General features: G+C 44.2%; 1 protein-coding gene across 1 annotated transcript; it reads left to right on the top strand.

The window, feature by feature from the left end:
- Window positions 1-742: 742 nt before the first annotated feature.
- LOC123457557 (BOLA class I histocompatibility antigen, alpha chain BL3-7-like) lies at window positions 743-1,287 on the top strand. Its single transcript, XM_045141435.1, has 2 exons — window positions 743-999; window positions 1,106-1,287. Exons 1-2 carry the CDS (start codon window positions 858-860, stop codon window positions 1,270-1,272), a joined length of 309 nt encoding a protein of 102 aa, XP_044997370.1. The 5' UTR covers window positions 743-857; the 3' UTR covers window positions 1,273-1,287.
- Window positions 1,288-10,299: the final 9,012 nt, after the last annotated feature.

The following is a 10,299-nucleotide window of genomic DNA, read 5'->3' as shown; positions in this document are numbered from 1 at the left end:
GGAAGTGAGAGCCTACCTCAAAAAAATAAATAAATAAAAATAAAATAAAATAAAGGAAAAGGGAGAGAGAAATGAGGATTTTCTTCTTTTTCTCTCCCTCAAATATTTCATATACTTATAAAAGAGAGAGAGCTGGACATGGTGGCGCATGACTTTAATCCCAGCACTGAAGAGGCAGAGGTAGGAGGATTGCCATGAGTTCAAGGCCACCCTGAGACTACAGACTGAATTTTAGGTCTGTGGGGGCCACAGTCATAGCCTACCTCAAAAAGAGAAAGAGAGTATTTGCACACTAGATCCTCTTACCACTAGCAGTAAGCTACAGATGGACAAGCCAACTGGTGAGTTTTGTTTAATATAAATATGAATAAATTCCAAAATTTAGTCAGATGTGGTGATGCATGCCTTTAATCCCAGCACTCAGGAAACAGAGGTAGGAGGATCACCTGCATTTAGGCAAACCTGAGACTACATAGTGAATGTCAGGTCAGCCTGAGCTAGAGTGAGATCCTACCTCAAAAGAATAAAAATAAATAAATAAACGAAAGACGGTCTGGGCTGGACCTCACCAGGTCAGACACGGAGCATTTGCAGCCTGTCTTTGGAATGCCCACCTCATGCAAGTAGATTTTCTAGACTGATGTCCCATGGCCCTGGCATTTCTAACATCCGAGGACTTCAGATGAATGGAAAATGTTTAAATTTTCCACCTCTTTCCCCCAGATCCCCCAAAGTCACAGGTGACTCACCACCCCTGACCTGAAGGGGGTGTCACCCTGAGGTGCTGGGCCCGGTACTTCTACCCTGAGGAGATCACCCTGACCTGGGAGCGGGAGGGAGAGGACCTGACCCAGGACATGGAGCTTGTGGAGACCAGGCCTTCAGGGGATGGAAGCTTCCAGAAGTGGGCTGCTGTGGTGGTGCCTTCTGGAGAGGAGCAGAAATACACATGCCACGTGCAGCATGAAGGGCTGCCTGAGCCACTCACCGTGAGATGGGGTGAGGATGGGGCTGGGAAGGGGGGGGGACAGGAACCCTGGGGAAGGGAGCGGGGTCAGGGCTGAGAGTTGGGAGTGAGGGTCCTCATCCTCCGTTGTCTTCCCAGAACCACCTCAGTCCCCCATCCTCATCATAGCAGTGGTCACTGTCCTTGTGGTTCTCTTGGTCACTGGAGCTGCGGTTATTGTGAGGAGGAGGAGGAAATCAGGTAGGCCGGGTCAGGCTCCCAGTCTTCTCTTTGAGCCCATTTGCAAGTGTGCCCTGGGTCCCTGAGGGGAAGCAGTGTCCACTCACACGTGCTCAGCCTGGTCCAGGGAGCTGTCGCTCTAAAGAACATGGAAAATGAAGGACAGGTTTATCGCCTGACGACTGGGGACGTGGGATCTTCTTTCCAGAGGTCACGGAGCACACTTCGTGACCCTTCCTGGGTCTGTCCTCAGTGTCATAGCACATTTCTGGGGCACACACGTCACTGTTTCTCACAGCATTTCCTCTCACTTGTAGAAAAGGAGGAAACTATGCTCAGGCTCCGAGTAAGTGTGGCGAGTGGGGTGACCCCTGTGGAAGGGTGCCCACAGAACACGTAGGGAGGTCATACACCCCACAATTCTCTTCCAGCCTCCTCTTCTCGGGGCTCTCAAAGTGTCTTGGTATTTCTTCTCCCCCAGACAGGGACAGTGCCAAGAGCTCTGATGTGTCTCACAGCTTGAAAAGGTGACACCCCAAGGGCGGGAATTGGAAAGAGGCAGAAGGGACAGAACTGTGTCACAGGACTCTCGGAGTCTGGACCTGTGAAGGAGAGGTGGGTTGTGGGGGTGTTGTCTTCATGCAGCTGTACTGAGAATGTTCCTGACTCTTGTTCTCTCTGTGACACAGCTGCCTTGTGGGACTGAAGGGCAGAAGAAGGTTCACATCTCTTACTGTGACTCAGAAACCAAATCTTCTTTCACCAATGGTGTTGAACTTGTCTGTGTTGCCAGCATGTCCCCATCCACCTCCTGTCCCCAGGACCACTGGGGAGATGAGGTCACCCCCACAGTCAGATGCTTTCTTTGCCCTGTCCTGTGTGTCCATCCAAAACCCCTCTCTTGCAGCTCAGTGCATTTCACTTCCCCGCTGGACATAAGAATCTAATTTTGATTCAAAATCTTAACGTAGGACATTGGTGGGTCAATTAAGAGATATGTTATTCTAAAATTTGATGGAGGAAATAAAGGGTCGCCTTGAGGACCTTCCAGAATCTGTGTTCATTGTATTGAGTGGAGCAGCTGGATCTCACCCCACCACACAGAGCTGATTGACAGGAGCTCGTCCCCGCCCCACAGAGCTGATTGACAGGAGCTCGTCCCCGCCCCACAGAGCTGATTGACAGGATCTGGCCCACCCTGCTTTCTTTCTCCTCCCAGCCTTTCACTGTCACCTGTGCCTAGGTCACTCCCATTGGAGGGAGGCCTGTTCTCCACCATGGCAGGAGCTGGGCGCACCCTGGGATCCGCTCACTCGCGGTGGTTGACGTCTCCTGGGCCTCCGAGGCTGGCCCCAGTAGAGCCCTGGAGGTGGCGGCTGCTGGACTCACAGGCGTGGCCGCAGGCCCTAGGCTGAAGGACCTGGGCAGCACTGCCGCAGCTGCTGTGGGCCCTTGAGGTCCCTATTTTATCTCCTGCGGCCTGACACCTGCTGCCTGAGGTCTCTCAGCCCCTGAGGTCTCTCCTCCCCTGAGGTCTCTCCACCATCTCAAGTGTGTGGAAGGGTTGGGACCTTTTGCACAAGCTTGCTCTGTGACTGTCTGGAACTTGGTGTGAGCCTCTGTGAACATGTGTGACTCACTGAGTTCCTGCAAATCCAGAGCTACATGTATGTTGCTGTCACATTCTGGTACCAGGGATGGAAGAGATGGCTCAGCAGTTAAAGGCACTGGATTGCAAAGCCTGATGACCTGAGTTTCATTCCCCAGTACCCATGGAAAGCCCGATAAACAAGGTGGCACATGCGTCGAGTTTGTTTGTAGTGGCTAGGTGCCCTGGCCTGCCCATTTCCCTACAATCTCCTCTCTCTGCTTGCATAAACATAACAAATAAAATCTTTATTAAAAACAGGGAACCAAATCTGGACTTGGTGGCCCACACCTTTAATCCCAGCACATGGAAGGCAGTGGTAGGAGGATCCTCTTGAGTTCAAGGCCACCTTGAGACTACATAGTGAATCCAGCTCAGTCTGGGCTAGAGCCAGACACTACCTCAAAATCAAAAACAAACTCTGGTGGTGTTTCATGACTTATCCTCATGCCCTTGGTACCTCAGCTCTTGTGCTGTCTGTATGTATTGGCAGCTGGAGCTGGGTAAACACGTCTCAGTACTATGGTTTCCTGTAAGAAACATTTTCTGAAGGATTAAAAAAACTTATTTTATTTTTGTGAGAGAGAAAGAGAATGAGAGGAGAAATTGGGTGTTTTAGGGCCTTCCCCTGCTGCAAATGAATTCTGGATGCATGTACCAGCTTTGTAGCTTATGTGTATAGTGGGGAATTGAACCATGGTCCTTTGGCTTTGCAGGCAAGCGCTTTAACTGCTGAGTCATCTCTCCAGCCCTTTTATAGCATTTTGAGTTGAAACTGCCTTTTTCTTTCAAATTAATTTGTGTTTTCCCAAGTTGTAGCATTTCACATATAGAGTCTTCCTCTCAGCAAGGTCTTTCTTTTTGTCTCAGTGCCTAGCAAGTTGTCTCTCTGTTACTTATTAAGTGATTAAATTCCCAGTATTGAGAATTTATTGAGTTTTTAAATTTCAAAAGTAAAGTAGTTCCTCAGTTATTTTTTTTTTTTTAACATTTATTCTTGGTTTTTTAAGGTGAGGTATCACTCTAGCCCAGGCTGGCCTAGAATTCTCTATGTAGTCTCAGGCTGGCCTTGAACTCAGGGCAATCCTCCTACTTCTGCCTCCCCAGTGCTGAGATTAAAGCACCATGCCTTTCAAAGATAATTCTTATTACATAAACCTGAGACACTTTTGCATGTAATTCTGTAAATTGCTTCTGATGTTTTCTTATTTGATGGTTTGTGAGGTGGGTATATAAACACCATGATTCCTCATGCATAACAATGTACTTTAATTTGGAAATGCTATGTACTCACCTGCATGACCATACACATTGACACTGAAGGTAAATCTGTCACAAATGAGCTCATCACTAGGGTGAAAACCATCAGTAACTGAGAAATTTTTAATGAAACCTGATAGGGCAGCAACCACCAGTGTGTTGGGAAGCAATGAGGTCACACTGGCGGAGCCATGTTGCGGAACAAGTCAAACACATCTGAGGATGATGGCAGGCCAGATGTTAAAGCCATTTTGAGATTAGCAGATTAGTTTAATAGTTCCTCATAAATGTCCACATACAATGAATCCTCCAAAATTCTTACTTGCACATTGACCTTAACGCAATAAAAATGGGGCTGGAAAGATGGCTTAGCAGTTAAGCCATTTAAGTATGAAGCCAAAGGACCTTGGTTCAATTCCCCAGGACCCATGTAAGCTAGATACACAAGGGGGCACATGTGTCTGGAGTTTGTTTGCAGTGACTGGCATGCCCATTCTCTCTCTCCATCTCTTTGTCTCTGTCTCTCTCTCTCTCTCCAAGTAAATAAAGATTTTTTAAAAAAATACAATAAATTCACATGCCTGAGCAGCAGAGGCACTGAGAAATCAAGCAGTTACTGAGCAGAAAACCTTCTCCCTGTATCCCAGCAAACTGGAAGCTGGAAAAAGCTGCACTGTATGCAGTTTTATGGGAGACAGAAGTCATCAGTGGTGAAAACAGGGGACACTGGACACCTCAAGTTTGACTGAATGAATGCAATAGTGGTAGTGAAAGGCCCAAGAATTCAGAAGTCCAGAAATACTATCATGCTCCAAAGGGAGCTTAGGTGGGCCCCTGCATACCTCAAACTCCAGGCTTTACTCTCTGTTGGAAGCAAGTAAAGAATCCCTCTTCTCATTATATCAGAGCCCACTCCTAATATAAAACTAGGTAAAAAGGGCATGAGATAGCCCTCAAGGATGGGAAATGAATAATAAAGTAAACCACTTATTTGGTTTCTGTAAATAGCCTGCACCATAAGCCTTAATAGCCTACACTGTAAGCCTTAGTAGTCCACACCATAAGCCATAGCAGCCTGACTCAGACCACCATGGTCATAGGAGACTGATACCACACTCTGCCACTCCCACCCAAGGACCTGCGCAAATGCTGACCACCAAGGTCATAGGAGACTGATTGGTCCACGAGGGGCTTGAACAAATTAAACTAATTGGCTTACAAACTATGGAGTGGCACAAACTGACTGGCTCGCACCCCACGGGCTCCTGATGTTAAAGAAAATGATTGGTCTAATGCACAGGCTTTGTTAGAAACCCTATAAAAACTGTCCCGTTCCTGCATTCGGGGCTCTGCAGTCCTCTACCCCTGTGTGGTGTACGACTGTGGGCCCCAGCGTGCTTGGAATAAAAATCCTCTTGCTGTTTGCATCAAGACCGTTTCTTGTGAGTGATATGGGGTGTCACCATTTCTGGGCAGAGCGTGGGGTCCTCGTTCTGGGGGTCTTACAGTAGGTCTGCTCTGGAGGAAACCAACTGCTCTCTAATTGGATGGAAGGCCTACTCTATGGGAGGGAATACATGCCTGGTACTGAAAACCTAATCAAAAGCCTATGGCAGGAGAGTTAATGAGACTTAGGAGTATAAAGACTGCTTTTATCTGGATAAATACATATATTACCCTCACCATATTGCCCTGAAAGCACTACAGTTAATGTTCATACTCATATATTGATGCTACTCTCACTTCTGGTTAGAGAAGCTTCTCTTTTCATATGGTGATGACCATTGGGATGACCCAAAAGGCAACATAATGCTGAGAAGAAGAGACAGAGGAGTGTCCATCACGGAAACATCTCACACACTCCAAGGCTCAGGGTCCATTGCAGAAGAGGTGGAGGAAAGAATGTAAGAGCCAAAGGAAGGGTACCAATCCTTACATACAACTGTAGGGACAGAACTTGGCCTCAATATCCAAGACCTTGCAGTGCCTAGCAATACCCACACAAGATCCTCATAATAGGAGAAAAATATGATGACATCAAATTAAAAGCTATACTAATGGAGAGAGGGAGGGTACATGATGGAGAACAGAGTTATGAAGGGGGAAGTGGGGGAGGGGAGGGAAATACCATGGTATGTTGTCTGTAAGTATAGAAGTTGTCAATAATATGTATATACATACATATATATATATATATATATATATATATATGTATATATATGTATGTATGTATGTATGTACGTATGTATATGGAGAGAGAGAGAGAGTAAAAAGGAAAGAAAAACAAAAACGATTAAAATGACCAGGCATGAGTGGCATCACACTTGAATCCCAGCACTGGAGAGGCAGAGGTAAGCAGACTTCCATGAGTCTGAGGCCAGCCTGAGACTAAAGAGTAAATTCTGGGTCAGGCTGGGCTAGAGTGTGACCCTACTTTGAAAAAGAAATATGTGTAACTGCACAGGAAAATAAATATCCCAGGTTGATTAAAGGAATTTGAGTAAATAGCAACAGTGATCAGCAGGGAGACTGCGTCACATGAATTCATGCTCATTTCCTTCAAATGTGTTTTATGAAGAGCAATTGTTCAAAAAATAGCGATGCTCTCAACTTCTAAGTGATGTCTTATAGATAGTGAGTCTGCTGACTATGATTTTGTAGAGTGGAGCTGGGGAGATGGCTCGGCAGTAAAGGTAGTTGCCTGCAAAGCCGAGGAGCCAGGTTCGATTTCCCAGTGCCCACGAAAGCCAGATGCACAAGGTGTGCATGCATTTGCAGTGGCTAGAGGCCCTGGCACACCTATTTTCCCCCTCCATCCCTCTCTCTCCTTGCAAAATATAAAAAAAGACAAAGTATTTTGTAAAGAGAAAAGCACAATTAGAAACATGGACTGTGGAGAAAGAAGTTAGAGCGGTGAAGTGAGAGTCCCCACAGGCAATCAAAGATGCGTTAACGCACCTTGTTTGCTCCTTATGTTTGATAAAGTAACATGCCTTTGGAGAAGTCATCTGAGGACGTCCTGTTGCAGCCAAGTTTTATTAAAAGGTCACAGATCACAACAAAAAGAAAACACATTGGGGGTGTGACCCATTTCTGATGACTGTCTTTAGGGTCAACATTTTGCTTGTTTTCACACAGGAAAATTGGTATTCAGGTTTTCCAGTATCTTTTGATCCTACACATAAAAGCATGTTCCTCATGGCATGCACTGTCATGTTATCATACATAAATATGCATATATTTCCACTGGAACCAGTTATGATAACTCACTTTATAATCTCAGCCTCTGGGAAGGTGTGGCACAAAGATGTTCATGACTTTCAGGTCAGCCTGGGCTACCATGAAATCACATTTCAACAACAACAAAAATAATTCTTTGGCTGGAGAGTTGGCTTAGTAATTAAGACACTTTCTTGCAAAACATAAGGACCCATGTTTGATTCCCCAGTACCCATGTACGCCAGAGGCACAAGGTGACACATGTGTCTGGAATTGGTTTGTAGTGGCTAGAGGCCCTGGCACCATCCTATCTCTAACTACCCCCTCGAATAAATAAATAAAACATTTTTAAAAACTTAAAAAATTAAATTAGATAAAATTGCTTGATATTCTCTCACAAAACTCACTGCTTTATTGGTATACATTGCTTGAAGAATGTGAGGGGAAAGGTGGTCTTCATGATGACTCACATCTACGACATGAGTATTTGGGGACTTTGAAGAAAGAGGACTGTCATGAGTTCAAGGCCAGGCTGGACTGCAGAGTGAGATCCAGGTCAGTTCAGACTAGAGTGAAATTCTACCTCAAAGTGAATAAAAAAAAGATTAGACTTTTTTGTTATTGTTGTTCACAATAAACACATGTACAGGGCTGGAGAGATGGCTTAGCGGCTAAGTGCTTGCCTGTGAAGCCTAAGGACCCTGGTTCGAGGTTCTGTTCCCCAGGTCCCACGTTAGCCAGATGCACAAGGGGGCGCACGCTTCTGGAGTTCGTTTGCAGAGGCTGGAAGCCCTAGCACGCCCATTCTCTCTCTCTCCCTCTATCTGTCTTTCTCTCTATGTCTGTTGCTTTCAAATAAATTAAAAAAAAATAAACACATGTACAGAGGTAATGAAGAGATTGTCATTACCTGTGATGTTAAATTTCAAAGAATGACTTCTCACTCCCTTGTAGTTGAATAGACAGACAATACTGTCCATCAAATAATAATTTCAGTGTAAATTCCTGTAAAGTGGTTAGAAACAGGAACCTTGGGGTGGGAGAGATGGCTCAACAGTTAAGGCTGTAGACTGCAAAGCCTAATGACTGGAGTTCAGTTCCCCAGTACCCGCTTAATACATATAGACAAAGTGGCGCATGTCTCCCAAGATGGTTATCAGCAGCTGGAGGCTCTGGCACGCATATTCTCTCTCTCTCTCTATTCCTCCCTCTCTCTTGGTCTCTCTCTCTCTCTCTCTCTCTTTCTGTTTGCAGAGCTATTACTATTTATAAATAAGTTTGTTTGTAAATAAAATATTTTAAAAATTAACTCAATATCAAAATATAGAGAGCCATTATTATATGTATGAACAAAACTTAGAAACAATTAGAAGAATATATAGCATGAAAATCTGTCCACGTAGACCCCAAATGATGTATAATGGAGGGAAAGAAAGGAAGGGGAGAAGCTGGGCATGGTGATGCACTCCTTTATCCCAGTACTTGAGAGGCAGAGGTAAGAGGATTGTGATGAGTTTAAAGACGGACTGAGACTACATAGTGAATTCCAGGTCAGCCTTGGCTAGAGAAAAACCCTACCTCAAAAATAAAAATAAATAAATAAATAAAAAGAAAAACGGAGAGGGAGAGAACTTTAGATATTTGATATTTTTCAGGAATACTGTTGATGTAATAAAAAGAAAAATGATATAACTTTAGAAGATATTTGAATACCTAGATTAGGAAAGGGACATGCATTCAGAATGTATAAGGAATTTTAACAATGAGAAAATTAACACAGCAATCTTAGTGGGTAAGTGATGGAACAGTTGTTTGTAGAAAAAAATGAAATTATAGCAGATGAGCACATAACAATGTGTTGGTTTTCTCATTCATAAATTGCACCATAAGACAGAACTGGCCAACCACAGCATACTCACAACAATCCTCATGAGCAGTGATTTGGAGTTTGTGGAATTATCACACAAAGTGGATTGAAATATACAATAATACACTTTTCCTCCTCAAGTCTAAACATAATTTCCAAGGCAAGAGACACAATAACAGAGTCAGGGAGACATGAATGAATGTAAGTGTTGCAATTCGTTTGAAAAGAGCAAGAACTACAAAAAACCTTACCATCATTATTTAATTTGATGAAAAGGTGAGCTATGGGTCAGGAGAGATGGCAGTTAAGGCGCTTGCCTACAAAGGCAAAGGACCCAGGTTCCTTTGCTCAGTACCCACATAAATCAAATGCACAAGGCTTAGCAGTTAAGGTGCTTGCTTGAAAGGCCAAAGGCATTTAAGGCAGATAAGGCAAAATGCACAAGATAGCATATGCATGTGGAATTCCTTTGCAGTGCCCAGAGAACCTGGCATGCCAATTCTCTCTCTCTCTATCTGGCTCTTTCTCTCTTAAATAAATAATAAATAAATAAACAAGCTAATCAAATCTGTAATATCTCTATCACACCTTCCAAGACTCAGGGTCATTGTCTCTGAGCATCCCTCTATCGTCTCCTGTTCTCCATGGGTTGTTCGGTTGTCAGAAGAGAGTTTCAATCAGGGTCTCTGAATCCATGTCACTGTGGGAAAAAGACCAAGAAAATGTCAAATCCAGGCCATTTGAGACATAGGCTGATTGCAACATTAGAAAACAATACATGGACAGTCCTATCTTAAATATTATCATTTATTTATTTTTAGTTTTTCACAAGGTAGGGTCTTACTGTAGCTCAGGGTGACCTGGAATTCCCTATGTAGTCTCAGGGTGGTCTTGCAATCACAGCGATCCTCCTACCTCTGTCTCTGTTCTGCTCAGATTAAAGGTCTGCGACACTACACCCGGCCCTATCTTGAATTTTGAAATTATCGTTTTTTGAATGTTCTATAAAACTAATATACGTAAGTCTATTTTGCAAGAAGTCCCTCTAACCATTGGGGCACCTGCACAGACAATTCCTACAAGTCTATTTCGGAAAAGAAGAACAACTTGTGGTGGTAA

Source organism: Jaculus jaculus, unplaced genomic scaffold, assembly GCF_020740685.1.
Source record: "Jaculus jaculus isolate mJacJac1 unplaced genomic scaffold, mJacJac1.mat.Y.cur u25, whole genome shotgun sequence".
Classification (NCBI taxonomy): domain Eukaryota; kingdom Metazoa; phylum Chordata; class Mammalia; order Rodentia; family Dipodidae; genus Jaculus; species Jaculus jaculus.
Note: the sequence above shows the minus strand (reverse complement) of the source record. Positions and strands in the feature narration are given on the sequence as shown.